The 19,023-nt window shown below is 41.9% G+C and overlaps 2 protein-coding genes across 2 annotated transcripts in view; one reads left to right on the top strand and one right to left on the bottom strand.

Annotated features, from left to right (window-relative positions):
- Nucleotides 1-1,782: 1,782 nt before the first annotated feature.
- Nucleotides 1,783-15,687, bottom strand: rbm25a (RNA binding motif protein 25a). Its single transcript, XM_089004785.1, is given in 19 exon segments — nucleotides 1,783-2,132; nucleotides 2,220-2,267; nucleotides 3,673-3,771; nucleotides 3,852-4,162; nucleotides 5,248-5,593; nucleotides 5,596-5,973; nucleotides 7,724-7,874; nucleotides 7,974-8,047; nucleotides 9,114-9,203; nucleotides 9,748-9,859; nucleotides 11,022-11,302; nucleotides 12,284-12,367; nucleotides 12,441-12,620; nucleotides 13,405-13,565; nucleotides 13,684-13,741; nucleotides 14,397-14,555; nucleotides 14,647-14,696; nucleotides 15,128-15,251; nucleotides 15,518-15,687. Coding segments are annotated over 18 exon segments (2,781 nt in total). The 5' UTR covers nucleotides 15,234-15,251; nucleotides 15,518-15,687; the 3' UTR covers nucleotides 1,783-2,039.
- A 2,357-nt stretch (nucleotides 15,688-18,044) lies between these two features.
- Nucleotides 18,045-19,023, top strand: part of arg2 (arginase 2) — a 7,039-nt gene continuing 6,060 nt past the window's right edge. The window contains exons 1-2 of the mRNA XM_089004830.1: nucleotides 18,045-18,389; nucleotides 18,470-18,542. Of these exons, the coding sequence (XP_088860956.1) occupies nucleotides 18,276-18,389; nucleotides 18,470-18,542 (187 nt within the window). The 5' untranslated portion in view covers nucleotides 18,045-18,275. The remainder of the gene's footprint in view (nucleotides 18,390-18,469; nucleotides 18,543-19,023) is intronic.

Below are 19,023 nucleotides of genomic sequence, written 5' to 3'. Positions count from 1 at the left end.
GGACCTTGGCTTACGAACTTAATTGGTTCCCAGACAGAGTTCTCAGGCGGAAAGTGTGTATCCCGAAAATTAATTTCCCATAGGAAACCATTAAAATGAGAATAATCCATTCCCAGGTCCCCCATCAAACATAATTTTCTACTTTCTAATTTTCTCAGCCTTAAAACTACACAATATATACCTTATTTTATGTGTAATAAATGTGCTATAGTATTATGATTAAAGAAATAAACTGCACAATAAAGTCATTTTATTGATCTTTGTGATGGTCGTTATTGGCTTGATGGAATGGAGTGGCCGGTTTCATCAGCATTAAACATTTGATGAGGAACGTAACCTTCTTCTTTCACCATCTTGAGGAATGATCCCTTGGAGGTGCTTTCTCTGCGATAATTGTATCTAGTTCTTCATCAATTGTGATCTGTTTAGCTAGGTTGATAGCTTTTTGCATCAAGTGTACAGATGACTTATGCGGGTTATTTGTGGAGCCTGATTGATGGGAATTTTAACCTTGCAGTCTACACTCTGCCTTTGAACTATCAAAGTTGAAACTCTCTCACTGTCGTGTGCCTGTCTCTTTAATGTGTAACCCTTCCCCCCACTGCTGGATTCTTGACCAATCATGTGGCTTGAACCGAAGACTGGGGGCGGGGAATAGGGAACAAAAACAGTGGCCACCATTTTCTTGTTAGGAGAACGGGCTCGTTCGCGAACTACACATCACTCATTGTGGCGCTCCGTGTGCTTCCCGAAAAATAGTTCATACGCCAAAATTATATTCTCGCAAATTTAACGTTCGTAAGGTGAAAAGTTCGTTAGATAAAGCGTTCATAAGCTGAGGTATTACTGTATACCTCAAAAAGTGTTTTTAACATAAATTATCAATTTAAAGGACAACCGACATCACTTTTTTGTTTCCTAACTGACATCAGAAAAACATTTTATAGCATCTAAAATACCCAAAACACGCAGGATGATATTTTTAGTCAAATGCAAAACACCAAGAAAAATGACTTAAAATGTCCAAAAACTACTTCAAATTGAATCCGGAAGTGGCCAGTTTCAGAAAAGTCCCGCCCCCTTGTTCCTGGTGTAACGCCAAGACGTCTTGCCTTGCTCGAGAATCAAAACAATGACTTCAGATTCGGAAAAGATGCTTTCTTGTTACACATCCACTTATGAATATGATTTAAATAGTTCCGAAGAGGAAAGCATACATGTTTGCAATTGATTACAGAATTTATTCCGTGCCATTTTGATGCATCTGGAGAGAAATGTAGTGACAAACTCTTTCGTACTCACAGTACCCAAAAAAAAGGCAGAAAAGGACGACAAAGCTCCGTGGAAATTGTCTCCTGGAGCGTTTTGTAAGCAACACACAACGATTCACCATCGCGTTATTTATGCGTTTTCCTTCTAATTTCGCCATCAACACGAAGTTTTCAGACCAAACAAAGTACCGCAAAATGCATTGAGGTGATGCAAGGCATGTCCTTTCTCGGTGAGAGGCGTTCCTTCAGTGACGTAGGTTGAGGACTCGTCACCAACTCAAAAACAAGACTTTGGGAATCTTCAGCGCGAGTCTTAAAACGTAAACTATAGCTACATGCGGTGGAATCTTTGTAAAATACGCTCAGTAGAAGTGATTTGAAGCCATTTTACAAATTATGGACACAACTTGTCCGGAGATGTCGGTTGTCCTTTAATGCTGCATTAACATAGTGACAGTCGCGCGAAGTGAATGTCATCCAAAACCAAAGACGCCATGTACAAGAGAGGGTATGTCATTAAAAAAAAACGTACAGTATTTATTTGATAACAACACAGCTAAGCAGTGCTTCAACATGACTGATTTACTGGAGAACAAATGGGGAAATTCAATTGTTTGACTTGTTTGGTTTTTTTTTTTTAAACCTCAACAAAAATACAACTTAAGGTTGATTCATGCAATCATCGCAACGTCGTCATTTCTTTCCGTGTCGCTAACTCATTTCATCCTGAGCCGTACATGTGAGCTAAGCGTATAACAGAGAGAATGGTTATTTCGCCAGTCCGATCTTCTTGAATTCCGTTTCGAATATTAACAGCCGCCACATTTTCACGATGAACACTTCCGCTTCTTCGTCGAGAACCTAAAAGAACACGGGGGGGAAACCCGTTTGGTTGGTGGTCTTGTCGATTGGAAAGACAACAAAAGTTGGAAGCCGTTTTTGACTTACCATGGCGACGTCATCGAGGATACCCTGAGGAGTGCTGTGCGCCATCACCTGGAGGGAAAAAAAAAAAAACAAAAAAAAAACTATTGTTAAAATTGAACTATCACTTTAGACATGCATTTTTTCCCTAAACACGTAGAATTAAAATAAAAACAATTTTTTTTCATCCAATACACAGTAATACCTCGTCTTACAAATGCTTTAACTCCCGAACTTTCCGCCTTACGAACATTAAATTCGTGAGAATATAATCTTGACTAACGAACTAGTTTTCGGTGGACGAACCAAATCACACAGCGCCTCGGTGGCTGCCGGACTGGTTTTCCCCCTTTGAGTGCAGACGTGGTTTGTTATCGAGTGGAGTACTTTTTTTTTTAACGGTTGAGCAGAAGATCATCGAAAAACATGAACGAAGTGTGCGTTTGTGTGACTTAGCGTCCCAGTACCACGACGCTAAATCGACCATTGCTACGTGTGGCTAAGGGTGTTTCTGTGGTGTCTAAGCAACAGTCTTAGGCAATAGAATAGGTTGAAAAACTTCTGTTGATTTGGATTAACGAAAAGCAGCTAGCGAGGGACCGTGTGAGTGAGGGTATTATCGCCGAGAAAGCGCGGCAACTTCGCTCGGATATCATCAAGAGGCAACTACATCAACGACCATCACAAAAGTAAATAAAACTGCTTTATTATACAGTACTGTTATTTTTTTTTAATTACAACACAATAGCACATTTATTATACATAAAATAAGGTATATTTTGTGTAGTTTTAAGGCTTATTTAGTAGAAAATTATTAGGAACGGATTATTCTCATTTTTAATGGTTTCTTATGGGAAATAAATGTTTGGCAGACAAACTTTTCGCCTTACACACATTCTGGGAACCAATTAGCTGAGGTATCGCTATATACACACATATATATGTATACATATATACACACATATACATGTGTGTGATCGATGAGAAGGTTTCTTCTGTACTTCTTTGAAGGTGTCGGATGTTTCGCTTCTTATCCAAGAGGCTTCGTCAGCAAACTAAAATCTTTTGCTGGTAGTTTTGGCCCTATATAATACCTACTGTCCAGACGTGGCAGTGCCAGACTCTGCTATGATTGGTCCCTGCTCTCAGGTTGGGGGGGAGCAGAGGACTACTCCCTGCGGCTCCACTGATTACTTCTATTGTCCTGACTGAGTATGGGGTCTACGACTGGCCTGATTGCCCCATTTGATCTGGTATCACCTCATCAGCATAACCAAGCCTATGTTGCCTAAGAAGTCGATTGTAGGAACGATACAAATTGAATCTCACCCCACCATGGCGATTTAGTGAAGGGTTTTGCTGTTTCATGAAAATAGCTTTTTTTACTCCCCAATGTATTGCTCTCCCAGCAGACGATTTTAATTGGCTGACGAAGCCTCTTGGATAAGAAGCGAAACAGGAGGAGACAATTTCGAACCTTTGAGCAAACGAAATCGACCAGCGTGGCTTCCTCCTCGCCGATGTATTCAATGATTTTCTTGTTGATCCACGGTTTGATACGGCGGTCCATCAGAGTCTGTCGCGGCGACAAAATTTGAACTGGTTATTCGTATCCCAAATTTAATACCGATTGCATATCAACCACATGTATCATACCGAATCCACCATGGACCAATCCAACGGGTAGGTGAAGAGCTCGGGACGGGCCGTGGGGATCTTCTCGATGAGGCTGCGGATGTTCTTGCGTTTCTCCTCGGTGTTGACGCCGCCGCCTTTGGCGCCAGACATGTCGGCGCCGTCCAGGCCCAGGTTCTTGTCGTCGTCGCCGTAGTCCAGCGGGACGAGTTTCCTCTTGCGCGGCTGCTCGTCAGTCTCCTCGTCGTCGTTGAACTTGTTGAAGATGCTATCTGCGGCCGCTAGCTTCTTGCGCTTGGTGGTGTGCAGCTGGCTGGGGCTGTTAGTGGAACCTGGACGAGAACAGGTGGTTTCCACGTAAATAATCGCACGCAAATTATTCCGTTCATTAACTCATTTCGCTGCCATTCCCGAATTTGTTCAGGTTTTGATTTTTCTCACGGTGGGGTGCCGATAAAGCGCTGGTCAGACCTCTGGCATTTGCCATTTGTCCATATTAGCGCTTCGTTACAGCTTTAGCTGTTGTCAAAGCACAATATGAATCAATATGTATGCATTGTATTGTATTTTGTACGGCTGCCCTCATTTCAAGCTCATATAACTCCAGACCGATATAATTTTGGAATTAACTCGTTTTTTTCCGATGAAAGCAGAAAGCCTAAGATTTCTTATTCTGCATTGAATGTTTATGTAGTCCTAAAACTCAATATTCTGTGGGTCCTGGAATTCGAGTAACAATGACAAAAACCCTGGCACTGCAGTAGACACATTTTTTTTGCACATGCCTGGCAGTGAATGAGTTAACCTATTTACTCCCATTCCCGAATTTCGCCAGGGTGCTGATAAAGCGCTGGTCAGACCTCTGGAAACGTTCTTCCCCTGCCACGAGGGGGCAGTATTTGCCTCTTGTACAGCTGCCCCCATTTCAAGCTCAGATAACTCAGGCGGCATATAACTTAGGAATTAACACTTTTTTTTTTCTGATGAAAGAAGAGAGTCTAAGGTTTCTTACGCTGAATTTAAATGTTTATGTCGTCCTAAAACTTCATATTCTGTGGGTCCTGGAACTTAAGTGACAATAATAATAATAATAATAATAACAATAACGATAACAATAACAATAAAAATAACGATAATAATGATACTAATAATACTATTAATAATAATAATACATTTCATTTATAAGCACCTTTCAAAACTCAAGGTCACTTCACAGTCACAGGATATATTTTTTTTTCTGTGGGTGAGCAGCGGCAGCCACACGCCAGCGTTCACTCAACCCGGAGTAACTCAAATAGATAGAAAGCTAGCTAGCTAGTTAATAGCTAGAAAGCTAGCTAGCTAATAGCTAGTTAATAGATAACTAGATAGTTAGTTAGCTAGTTAGTTAGCGAGCTACGGTGACGTTTTTACGCACCTAGCTTGAGACTGAGGCCGATCTTGGGCCGGTGCTCCTCGAGAGGCTGCACCTCAGGCGTTCGCTCGCCTGGAATGATGATGCCTTGCGGGGAGTCGGTGCCAGGCGTGTTGGGCGTGGCATTCCCGCTGGCGGAGGACACAGAGGGAGCGATGTTGATTGGTCGCATGAGGGCTTTGAGGTGGAGCCTAGCCTCGGGTGAATCCCCACCATTGTGGGCCACGTGCTGTTGATCTTCCTGTTGTTGTTGTTGTTGTTCCTGTTGTTCCTGTTGTTGCTGTTGTTGTTGCTGTTGTTCCTCCTCCTCCTCCTCCATCTCCATCTCCTCCTGCTCCTGTTGTTGTTGTTTTGTTGATTTTGTTGCTGCTGCTGCTGCTCCTGCTCCTTCTCTTCCTCCTCCCGCCTCCGCCACCGTTCCTCCGTCGCGTTCTCTTGGTCCACTTCCGAATGTGGCGGAGGGTCTCGAGGCGTCGGCTCGGTGGGTTTCGCCGACGTCCTCTTCTCCCGGTCCCGGTTTGACTCTCTGTAGGATTCTTTATGTGATTCCCTATGGGATTCTTTATGTGATTCTCTGTAGGATTCTCTTTGGGACTCTCTGTGGGATTCCCGGTGGGATTCCCGGTGAGACTCCCGGTGGGAATCTCGCTCCTTTTTCTCCCGTTTCATTTTCTCCTCAGATTCCACCTTGGGAGGAAGCTTCCGTCGGCGCTCTGCCTCTTCCTCCATCTGCACGGAATGGGCCACGCGAAGGTTAGAATGTTTTGCAGGGGAGATTTCTTTTCAAAGCATTACCGTATTTTCCGGGGTACTCATAATAATAATAATAATAATAATAATAATAATTCATTTATAAGCGTCTTTCAAAATTCTCAAGGACACTTTACAGACAAAGGATATTTTTTTTCTGCGGGTGAGCAGGGGCAGCCAGACGCGCCAGCGTTCACTCAACCCGGAAGTAACATAAAAACAACAACACCCCCAATGAATGGTGTATTTTTATACTTTTTCCACACACGGAGTATACGGGGCACTCCTAACAAATGGTGTATTTTTAAACCTTTTCCATATATAAGGCGCACCCTCAATAAATGGTGCTTTTTTAAACTTTTTGCATATATAAGGCACACCTGAGTACACGGGGCACCCCTAACGAATGGTGTATTTTTAAACTTTTTCCACATATAAGGCGCACTGGAGTATAAGGCCCCGCGACCCTAATGAGGAATAAGCGGTACGGAAAATGAGATGAGATGGAGTATAAGGCGCACCCCCAATAAATGGTGTATTTTTAAAACTTTTGCATATATAAGGCACATCGGAGTATACGGGGTACTCCTAACGAATGGTGCATTTTTTAAAACCTTTTCCATATATAAGGCGCACTGGATTATAAGGCGCACCCCCAATGGATGGTATCTTAAAACCTTTTCCATATATAAGGCGCACTGGATTATAAGGCGCACCCCCAATGGATGGTATCTTAAAACCTTTTCCATATATAAGGCGCACTGGAGTATAAGCCCCCCCCCAAAATAAATGGTGTATTTTAAAACTTTTCCAAAGCATTACCGTTTTTCCCAATGAATGGCGCATTTTTAAACTTTTTCCATATATCTAGCGCACCGCAGTATAAGGCGCACCCCCAATAAGTTGTGTATTTTAAAACTTTTTCCCTATATAAGGCACACTAGAGTATACAGGGCACGCCCAACGAATGGTGTATTTTTAAACTTTTTCCATTTATAAGACGCACCGGAGTATACGGCGCACCCAAATGGTGTCTTTTCAAACCATTTCCATACATAAGGCGCACCGAATTATATATATTTTTGCATTAAAATAAAGCAAGAGTTTTCAGCGACAAATATGAAGGGGGGGGGGGGGGGGATCATGTATGATGATACGTTTTTTTTCCTGATGAAAAGGTAATACCGTATTTTTCAGTGTAAGGCATACCAGAGTATAAGGCGCACCCACAATGTATGGTGTATTTTCAAACCATTTCCATATAAAAGGGGCACTGGAGTATACGGCGCACCTTCAATGAATTAAAAACGTTTTCCAAATATATTAAAATAAGAAAAGTTTCTTGAGACGTCATCTGCACTTCTTTGAAGGTGTTTTGCTCCTCATGCAAAGAGCTTTGTCAGCGAACTAAAGTTGTGCTGGTAACTCTATATATCCCTTATGGATGTCACTGCTGACAGTCGTTGCCAGATCTACTGTGGCTCATAATGTATATTCACATATAAGGTGCTCCTGCGTATAAGGGTAATTTTTGAAGAAAATCAAGGCTTTTGGGTGCGCTTTATAAACCGGAAAATACGGTAATCGATTTTCTCTGGATTTTTTTTGGTCATCTTTACGGTACTTCATACCGTGGTCTATTTTGCTAGTTTCAAAGTACATAATGTGAAATGACGGACATAGTATTTGAAGGCGATATCGGCCATCTTAACTTTCTGGGTAAACATACCCTTTGCATTTCGGCGTCGGGGTCGGGGTGACCCTCGGCCAGGAGCCTCTGTCGGATCTCCTCCAGCTCTTCTTTCTCCCTCTTGCGGTCCCTGTCGTCCATCTCTATCTCCTTTTCGCGGTCGCGCAGGCGCTTTTGCAGAGCACTGCCCCTGCAGGGAGGAGGACATTTGAAGAAAGAAGGTTATAAACGGAACAAAATCGAACGCGCAGGGAAAAAGGGGGAAAAAAAAGTATAAATAGCCACCAACTTGTAGTATTTGGGATCATCCCGTTCATCGTCATAATCTTCAAGGAATTCTTTTAGTCTTTTGGCTTCTTTCATCTGCCAAAAAATAAACAATTAATCGAAATCATACAACCCAGCAACCAGTGAGAAAATAATTCATTCATTCACTACTAGAATATGTGCAAAAATGTGTCCGGTCCAGTGCCAGGGTTGTTGTCACTTTCAGTCAAATGGCAGGATCCATAGAATATTGACTTTTAGGACTACATAAACATTGAATTCAGCGTAAGAAACCTTAGATTATTTTCTTTCATCAGAAAAAAAAGGTTAATTCCTAAGTTATATTGGTCTGGAGTTAGCTGAGCTTGAAATGGGGGCAGCTGTACAAAATACAATACAATACAATACATACATACGTATCTAACTAGCTAGCTAGCTATCCATTAGTTATTAACTAGCTCACTTTCTATCTATTTGATTTATTCCGGGTTGAGTGAGAGTGTGGCTGCCGCTGCTCACCCACAGAAAAACTGATCCTGTGACTGTAAAATGACATTGAGAGTTTTGAAAGGCGCTTATGAATTAAATGTACAGTAAAGTCTCGTTATATCGATATTCAAGGGAGTCCGAAAAAATATCGATATAACCGGGACTATCGATATATCCGACCCTGTTTGCATGTAATTTTCTCCGTGCGTGCATAGAAATAGTATCGATATAACCGGGACTATCGATATATCCGATATCGATATAACGAGACTTTACTGTATTATTCTTATTATATGCGTATTGATCTATATAGTGCTTTAAAAACAATTGAAGCTGTAACAAAGTGCTAACATGGACAAAATACAAATGATGCCCCCTTGTGCAAGGGAAAAAACATTGCCAGAGGTCTGACCGGCGCTTTATAGGCACCCTCCCTGAAAAAAAAACAAACAAATTCGGGATGGCGCTCCACGTCACGCTTTTCAGTGAATTAGCTAAAATACAGTAAAGTCTCGTTATATCGATATCGGATATATCGATAGTCCCGGTTATATCGATACTATTTCTATGCACGCACGGAGAAAATCCATTGTCCCCGGTTATATCGATATTTTTTCGGACTCCCTTGAATATCGATATAACGAGACTTTACTGTATAATACGTTGGTTTTACCGTATCGCGGCTTCGCTCGTCCTCCCGCTCCATGTCCTTGCTGTAGTCGCGGGATTTCTTCCTCTCCCGCAGTTCCCAATTTTTCAGCCGCTTCCGAAGGAAAAAAAAACAACAACAAACAACAACAATTAGAATTATTGACAATTTATTATTTGTAAAGGATTTTATGGAGCCATTCCAGTTGGAATGATTAATTCTTTGTCGCCATTTTCTGCCTCTTTTTTAGTGCTACATTTTCCCCCCAATGTTGCCTCAAAATGGCACAGAATAAATTCTTTAATCGAATGCAAACGTGTATGCTTTCCTCTTCGGAACTATTTGAATCATATTCATAACTGGATGAGTAACAAGAAAGCATATTCTCCAAATCTGAAGCCATTGTTTTGATTCTCCAGCAAGGCAAGACGTCTTGGGGTGATGTCACGAACAAGGGGGCGGGACCTTCTGAAACTGGCCACTTCCGGGTTCATTTTTTTTGTTGTTGCAGATTTTGGACACTAAGTAATTTTTATTGGTGTTTTGCATTTGACTAAAAATATCATACTGTGTGTTTTGGGTATTTTAGATGCCATAAAACGTTTTTCTGATGTCAGTTAGGAAACAAAAAAGTGATGTCGGTTGTCCTTTAAATCACCTCTTGATAGGCAGCTTCTTTATCTCGGAGTCTCCTCTCCAGTCTCCTGCGCTCGTACACGTCTTCCTCATCTTCATCGCGGTCGCGTTTTTTATCATCTCTAGTCCTCTCCCTGCATACATTTAAAAGAATACAACAATTTAAAATAAGATATCAATTTATTTTTTATGCTACATTTTTTAGCTCAGGGTTGTCCAAAAAAAAAAAAAGGCCGACGGGGCATTTGGAGCATTCTGTTCAGGATGGAATGAAATGAAGGTGAAGAATTTTTTAAGAAGCAGCATGGAGGAAGAGTGACTGGCATATTTGCACCACGTCAGGGTTTAATTCGAATGGAATGCACCACCACTGCTGCCTCTGTGTGCCCCCCACCCCTGCCCCGTCTCAGCACGATGGGGGACAGGGCTTTCAGCTGCTCTGCCCCCAAACTCACTTCCTCCCAACATCGATTCTCTTCCCACCTTCAAATCCCACCTATTTAAAATCGCATTTTCTGTGTAGCTCTTTCTCTTGTTTCTATTTATAACTATATTTTATTTATTGTATTCTATTTGTGATTGTATTTTGTATTGTTGTCTGTGACTGTAAAGTGTACTTGAGAGCTTTGAAAGGGGATTAAAATGAAATTTATTATTATTATTAATCCCGAAAAGTCACCTGCATCTTTTGATTTTTCTGTAAAATTCCATTTGTATCCTCTTGCTTTCGACATCAATAATAATAATCATTCTTATTATAATTATAAAAAATAATTATTATTATAAAAAAATAATAATAATTATAATAAAGATAAAAATAATTATTATAAAAATAAAAATAATTATCATAAATAATAATATTTTTATTAATAATTATACTGTTACTAATAATATTTTTATTAATACTAATATTACTAATAATATTAATAATAATATTACTATTAATAATACTATTACTATTAATATTACTATTACTAATAATAATAATAAATCAATCATCAAATCAGAATCATCTTTTATGTAAAACACACAAGGAATTTGTCTCCGCTGTCTGCTGGATTTGGTGTGCATGGATTGGTAACGCCTGCCTGAGGGTGGGTCACTGGAAAAGGTGGTGAGCAGGGTGCGGAGGGTTCAATCTGATTTTCCTTGCCCTTGTCATGATTCTTGCAGTGTGCAAGAAATTTGTAGCCCCCCCCCCCCGCCGTCCCAACTGTCCGTTGAAGTTGGATTTTTGTCCATTTTTGGAGCGACCCCGAACCAAACCGTGAACACCGGATTGATTCGATGACTGACCTGGAGCGGCTGCGGGCTTCGCTGATGTCACGACTCTTTTCTCTGTCGCGTTCGCGCTCCCTCATCCTCTCCCTCTCTCGTTCCCGTTCGCGCTCCCGTTCTCTCTCCCTCTCCCGGTCGCGTTCCCGATCCCGCTCGCGCTCTTTGTCCCGTTCCCGTTCTTTCTCTTTCTCTCTGTCGCGCCGCTCCCTTTCGCGCTCCCGCTCCTTGTCCTTCTCTCGCCGCTCTTTATCCAGCTCCTGTCGCTCCTTCTCCTTCTTGCCTTTTTCTTCCTCCAATTTCTTGAGGAAGAAGATTAGAGACCCAAAATATTAATTTTGTGGGAAAACAAGCCATTGCTTATACAGTGATACCTTGGCTTACGAACTTAATTGGTTCCCAGACAGAGTGTGTAAGACGAAAAGTGTGTATCCCAAAAATTAATTTCCCATAGGAAACCATTAAAATGGGAATAATCCGTTCCCAGGTCCCCATAAAACATTTTGTAAGCCTTAAAACTACACAAATTATACCTTATTTTATGTATAATAAATGTGATATGGTATTATAATTAAAGAAATATACGGTACAGTATAATAAAGTCATTTTATTTACCTTTGTGATGGTAGTTGATGGCTTGATGGAATGGAGTGTCCGGCCGGTTTCATCAGCATTAAACACTTGATGAGGACCGTAGCCTTCTTCTTTCACCATCTTGAGGAATGATCCCCTGTAGGTGCGTTCTCTGAGATCATTTTACCGTGTTCCTCATCAATTGTGTTCTGTTTAGCTGGGTTGATAGCTTTTTGCATCAAGTGTAGAGGCTTGTGCGGGTTATTTGTGGAGCCTGATTGATGGGATATTTTAACCTTGCAGTCTTCACTCTGCTTTTGAACTATCAAAGTTGAAAGGAGTCCAAATTTTACTGTTCTCTATCCATTTTGTCACTGTCTGTGTCGTCTGCCTGTCTCTTTAATGTTTAAACCACCCCCCTCACTGCTGCGTTCTTGACCAATCACGTGGCTTTAACCGAAGGCTGGGAGCGGGGAATAGAGGATAAAAACGGTCGGTTGCCATTTTCTTGTTAGGAGAACGGGCTCTTTCGCCGACGACACATCACTCATTGTGGCGCTCCGTGTGTATCCCGAAAAATAGTTTGTATGCCAAGGTAAGAATTTCATAAATATAACGTTCGTAAACCGAAAGGATTGTAAGCCAAGCCGTTCGTAAACCGAGGATTCACTGTAATCAACTGCATGATAAAGTCAGCTATGACAGGTCACCTTGTGCGTGTCGCGGAATTTGCTGATCTCTCTGGAAATCAAATCTCTCTTGTCATCCTCGAGTTCGATGGCGTTGATGTCGTCCTTCACAATTTGCAAAACATCAGAAACACTTAAAAAAGTGAGCGGGCAGAGATTTACGAAATGTGGCAGCCACCTCATCTTTCCTGTCTCTTCTCTTCTTGCGAAGCTGCCCGTTACCATCGGCAGAATTGGCGTCGAGTTCAGTGGAGTACTCCCGGATGAGCACTTCGATGGTGCTCCTCGCTGTCTGGTCGCGATTGAGCGTCTCTTCATCTAGCATCTCATCCTCATCCTTACCGTCGCCGCTCGCCTCCTTGGGGAAAGGGGAAAAAAACATTTTTTGACAAATTGCTGCCATCGGGTAGGAGACTGTGCAGCCTCCGAGCCAAGACCAGCAGGCTCAAGGACAATTTCTGCCACCAGGCAGTCAGGACTCAACTTCCCAGCCTTGCCCCCCCGTGCCCCTTCCCACTGCCACACTCACCGAACTCTTAGTACACGCTACACGCTGTACTATCATCCTGAACTCTACTTTGTTTTCTTGCCTGCAAGACCTCACTTCAACCTTTTTTGTTTGTTTTTGCATTATTACACTATGTCACTTTACATATGACACTACCTCAATACCTCACTTTACATTCAGAAATTACATGTATTGTCTGTTGTCAACTGTCTGTCTTTTTTAGTCACATTTTAAGCGCCTTGCACGCTGGGTCCGAGAGGACATGAATTTCACCTGTGCATATTAGCATATTTGACAATAAAGCTGACTTTGAGATTATCGATGAAAAGGTTTCTTCAGCCGTCACCTGTACTTCTTTGAAGATGTCGGTCGTTTCGCTCCTCATCCGAAGAGCTTCGTCAGCAAACTAAAGTTGTGCTGGACATTCTGGTCCTATTTATATCCCTTATGAACAAAGGTGGCGGTGCCAGACCTCTGCTCTGATAGGTCCCTGCTGTAAGGTTGGGGGGAGCAGTGGACTACTCCCTGAAGCTAATCTGATTACTTCTTTTGTCCTTTCTGATTACCTCTAATGTTCTATTATTGACAGAATAGCAATGAAGTATCTTCAACGTGGGGTAATTGTGGCGCATACCCCATTGGCCGATTTTTTCTTGGCCTTCCATTCGTCCAGCTGCGCCTTGGTCTTGGCATCCACTTTGACCAGCAGTTTCTTGTCGCCCAGCATCAGCTCGTGCAGCAGTCGCAGGGCTCGCAGCGTTGACTCGGGCTCCTTGTATTCGCAGAAGCCAAATGCTTGCGGAAAGAAGGAGGAAATACCAGTTTGAACAGTTCGAAAGTGTCCGTGTGGGTCAGGAAAATCATTTTGTGTACACTGAAATGAGTTCATTACATTTTATTTATGTATTTTTACCTTGAAGTTTCCCCGAGGCGCCTTGGACTCGCTTCCAGCTTAGTACTATACCACATTTCTACAAAAACAGACAACATGATAGTTAATTTTAGTATGGCTGAATCTTTCCTCTTATTGGCCTGTGTGGGGAAAAAAATGAAAAATTTACTTTTTTAATCCACTACAAAACATTTGTTTTGTTATGTACAGTTCTAACACATGACAGAAACCAAAGTTGAAATGTTCTGAAAGAAGATATGACAACATGTGCGGTGAAAAAAAACTGGCACAGCACACCAACATTAAAACCTTTATCCCAACTGTGTTACATAGTGGAAGGACAGCTTGCTATCATCAATAGAAAAATGATTTAAAAAGTTCAGCAAAATAATTTGCGGAAGAAATTGAGGCCATCTTGTCGGACCGCTAGCATGAATGGGTGTTGCAACCGGACAATGAATCAAAACACAGAAGCACATCTAAACAGACAGAGCTCTTTTGCAAGTACCTTTTTCATGCACGCACAAAGTTCTAAAGCAGGGGTCGAGAACCTAACACAAAGTTATTTTAAATAATACATTCTGACATTTTGATGAAAAACGTGCGTGTATGCACTCGCTCGCGCGTGTGCGTGCGGCTCTCACTGAATAACATTTCTAAATATTTAACTTTTATGGCTCTCTTAGTCAAAAAGGTTCCCGACCCTTGCTCTAAGGTCTGCACATTTTACTCACCGCCAGTAGCTGCCTGACGAGCATGTCGGATGCCTTCTCAGAGATATTGCCCACAAATACAGTGGTGGTGGGGCCGTCCTCGGGCTCCTTGGCACGGAAGTTGATCTTGTTTGGGAGCACCGGCTTCTGTGCAACAGAAACTGTGGTTGGGACAAGAACCTGCCCAAAACACACACACAAAAAAATGTAAACAGGAATCCAAACAACAATTGAACTAATTTGTAGTGGCGTATGTCATGCTGTGACTCACTGAGGGAGACGGGGTCACGACACCCATGTGAACTGGTATCATGGGAGTACCTGAAAGAAGTTTAAAAAAAAATATTTCACTCAGGGATATTTTTATATTAAAACGGGGCACTGTTTATTCCGTTTGGCGACTGAGCAGCCAGATATGAGTAGTTGCCAAACGTTTTACACCAAGTACCATTTCCAAAAATATTATGAGCACCAAGTACCATCATATAGACTAGAACAACCCTAAAATACAGAAGCTTCACATGTGTCAGTGTTCATTGCGTGCGGCAAACAAAGTTATTCCTCTGAAATAAAAACCCTCAGCCCCAATTAATGTAACACAGAAATTCCCAATTACTTCACGTGTCAAAAGCAGGGATTCCCAACAACTGCTTTAGGAGACTTTTCTTCACGCTACAATCTGGCAGGAGACGCCGGACGGTACAATAAAACTATTGAAGCAATCGAATTAAGACACCCTCCGAACCGGATACCTGGTGGGACGGGCGGGCCAAAGGTACCGAACTGTGGCGGGGGGAGGCCAGGGGGTAGCTGGGGGATGGTCAGGGGCTGGCGATTAAGCGGAGGAGGGAACGACATCGTGAGGACAACAGGAACCTGTGACGAAAAGACGACATTCCGGCTCAACGACATCGCGTTCACAAATACACTCCAATTACACATTTCAATAGAGAAAGGAGTTGGGTTATAGTGCTAGAACACGACTATTCTGTCAAAAACAAACAATGAAAAGACGAGCAAAAAAACAAGGCCGGTCATGTTCCAAGCATGCTAGTTAGCTTTAGCATAGATAGCTCGTGTTAGCTCCGTGGCCTAGCTAGCTCACGTTAGCGGCAGGCTAGCTAATGTTCCGAGTTACTCACCTATTAAATGAGTTTTAAAAGAAAAGAGCCGGCAACGGTGGGCGTTTGCCCGAACCCAAGCCCATTAAACGTACACGGGGAATAAACTGTATCGCGAGTGAGGATTCAGCGTTAAAAAATGATACCGGTACTCTTCAGTAACACAAGAAAATAGGGGGACTCTTTTTCTTCTCGAAGAGGATCACGGGAAAAGGGAAATAATTTATCTGTCATGCCCTCGGCGTCGTCTTGCAGGCGGGCGCCGCGGATCACACTCCGAAGCCGGACAAGTTAAATTGAAAACAAATTTGCGACGAATACAAACACAGTAGCGTTCTAAAAATACGCCGTTTTTTGTTGTTTCGATCCATTTCATTTATCGTGACCAATTATAATGATTTGATTTTCACCCCTTATTTGCAGTCGTTTAAGCATTACTATCATTTCACACAGACGTGTGTTGTAAAAATAAGCCAGTAAATTACAAAAAACAAATCCTGTGCCTTTGTCACTTCCCAATGTTCATGTTTCACGCTCTTGCTGCTTTTATGGAACTGTCGCCCATTCTGCCTTTTGACCGAGTCATTTGTGTAAACGAGAAATGGTTCTCAACCAAATAACTTGAAAGGTTAAATAAATAAGCGATATGTAAACATGGCTTGCAGTTCTCAAGCACTGGACTGACCTAGACTAGTGATTTTAACCCACTGTGCCCTTTTTTATTTAAAATTATATAAACATTTATACATCATTTTCTGCAAATATGTCATTGTCCGGTGTCCGCGTTGTGTAACTTAATATTCGTCCGTGTGGCAACACGTAGCTGATAGCCTCTTTCCTCCGAGATTGTTAGTTGTGTGCCGCAAAATTGTTCCAATGTAAAAACGTGCCCTGGCTCAAAAAAGGTTGAAAAACACTGATCTGTAGAACCCCGCCATCCCATATACGCACACAAATAAAGTACTGACTAAATGATTGAATCCCCCCACTACCAAAACTGCAGCATTTGCAATTACAAAAAAAAAAAAAAAAAAAAACAACAATTACATACTTGTTTTTACTCTGTACGTCTCCATTTCACATACATTTACGAAGACAAAAATCTCTGTACAATATTATACTTTATACGAACATTAAGTAACAACATAACTAAATCGAATGTAAGGATATAAACAATATGAGTCCAATTCATTGTGCTGCTGCTCCGAGTGTGCCTCTATCGGCCACAAGGGGCAGTAAAGCACGCAGACAAGCGAGGTGGTACAAGACCACAATCAAAAGGCAAAAGAAATTATAGAATATTAGTCGTTTTGGGTAACGAATTATCTGCGTGGGTGTTGCACCACTATGTGATCAATTATCTGTTGCTTGTAAAAGCATAATGATTGATGCTGATTTGCATCTAAAAGGCATTTGTGAGTAAGAAACTAAACAGATTAGTGTAAGGCAACTTTATGGAGTGGTTTAAAACGCACAGTGTTATTGTCTTTTTTGTTGTTTACTTTGAGATAACTGGGAGTGGCTTTGGCTATCTTGAAACTGCTCTTCGTCAGACTAGTTCGCTGTTTGCCAGAGTGCTGATTAGTAAGTGAGTTAATTTGAGTTCAATTCAACCATACAGCACACATGTCTAAAATGTACACTTGTAAATTAAATCAAATCATCGAAATAGATACATGGTTTTTAAAAAACAGCCAAATTAAAGCTTGTCACTTTTCATGACATTTTCCAAAAAAAATCACATCTGACATATTTTGCCTTGGCTTAATAAAAGTTGGGAAAGTGTACTTGTTTTGGATTGGATTAGCCTTTACTAGTCTCACAGTGGAGAAATTTACATTTCACAGCAGCAAAATGATGAAAGTAAGAGGAGATGAAAAAAAGAGGTAGAAAAACAAAATACAGGACCTGCTGTAAAGGCAAAAACAGTGCTGGTGTATTCGTTCTGCCGAAAAGACATCCAAAAATGACATTTTGGCTCAGATTTGGCTCATGGAATATTGCTTTCGCGGGCCGAAAAAAATGATGTGGTGGGCCGGATTTAGCCCGCGGGCCTTGACTTTGACACCTGTGTTGTAGGTAGTGGATAACAGCTATGTTATAAAAAATATCACTGAAGTTAGCGGGGAAAATATTTTAATTAGGAATCTAACATGTCAAATAATATACAATAAACTGTTGATATAATATAAAATGGATATCGCCGTTCTGCTGATGTTGCATACTGCGCACGCTCGTGATGGTGAATCAACAGGTGTTTGTGTGTCAAGTGTTCTAATGTTTTTGACCAGCACGTGGTTAAAAGCTGCGTTTGGAACAGGTGTCACAGTGTAAACAATCCCATTAACCCACGCTCGGTTGCGTCCATCCGTGGAAATTTCCACTTTCCACTGCCTTCGGTCGCTTCACTTTTGTGTCCCCCCTCCGATTTGCCAACTGACCCCTCCCACAACATGAACCCCCTTATTTCGCCGCGTTTCATTGGCCCTCGTGAAGGTGTGTCACGGGATGACGTCATCGTCTATGGAATTAAGAAGGGCGCGCTCAATACGTGGACCTAAAACGACATCTTTTACGACGTTCGGGATACAACTCAAAACCGCGACAATAAATCAAATTATCCCGTTTTTTAATCATCTTATGAATATTAAGTAGCTCTTGTAGGCTTTCTTCCAAGCGGAATTTGTGACTGGACGGGTCACATTTGGCTTCTGAACAAGAGGCAACATCGCGTCGGTCTTTCGTCAGACGCACGCCGGGGGACGAAGAGGAGAGAACAATGGCTCTCAGGGGACATCTGATAACACTTGCCCGTACTCTGGCACTTACAGGCGGGCAGCCGAGCCGAGCCCACTCGGTAGCCGTGCTGGGAGCTCCCTTTTCACAAGGACAGGTAAAAAAAAAATGCATCACTTTATTATTTACTCGACAAAGATAGTAAACGTAACATTTATCCATTTTTATTTTGTCTAGAAAAGAGGAGGGGTGGAACACGGACCTAAAGTCATCAGGGATGCGGGGCTCATCGAACGTCTCTCCGGTTTAGGTGAGCACCGGCGTTACATAACCAGATTTGAAGTTACCTCACCGAGCTATTCATACGCACGCGTGTTTATTTTTTACAAACAAGCGTACAATGACTATCGCTATCCTTAAAGTATCATTTTATTTCGCCATTCGCGTAAAATAGAGCAATTCGTTGAATTTTTCAATAAACCGCAATGGCGTCTAAGCCCCACGTGTTCGCACTGCGCATGCTCAGAAACGACACACATAGTCGAGCCTTTCGTGCGAATCTGCGATTTATAAAGATTTATAAAGAGTTCATAACACTATGCTTTGATTTATTTATTTTTCATGCGTACATCATGAGTGATGTTTTGTCGCGGCATGTCCAACACCCACGCGCGCAAAGACGTCATTAAGGGGATTTACGGCGTTTAGCCAAAACGCATTTTAGCCAACTTCCCCTCTCGGATAGACGGTACACAGTATGGAAGGCGATCAATGTGAATACTTTTTCACCA

This window comes from Hippocampus bargibanti, linkage group LG09, assembly GCF_051943395.1.
Source record: "Hippocampus bargibanti isolate YZ-2025 linkage group LG09, ASM5194339v1, whole genome shotgun sequence".
NCBI lineage: Eukaryota > Metazoa > Chordata > Actinopteri > Syngnathiformes > Syngnathidae > Hippocampus > Hippocampus bargibanti.
This window is presented reverse-complemented; position numbering and strand designations above follow the sequence as displayed.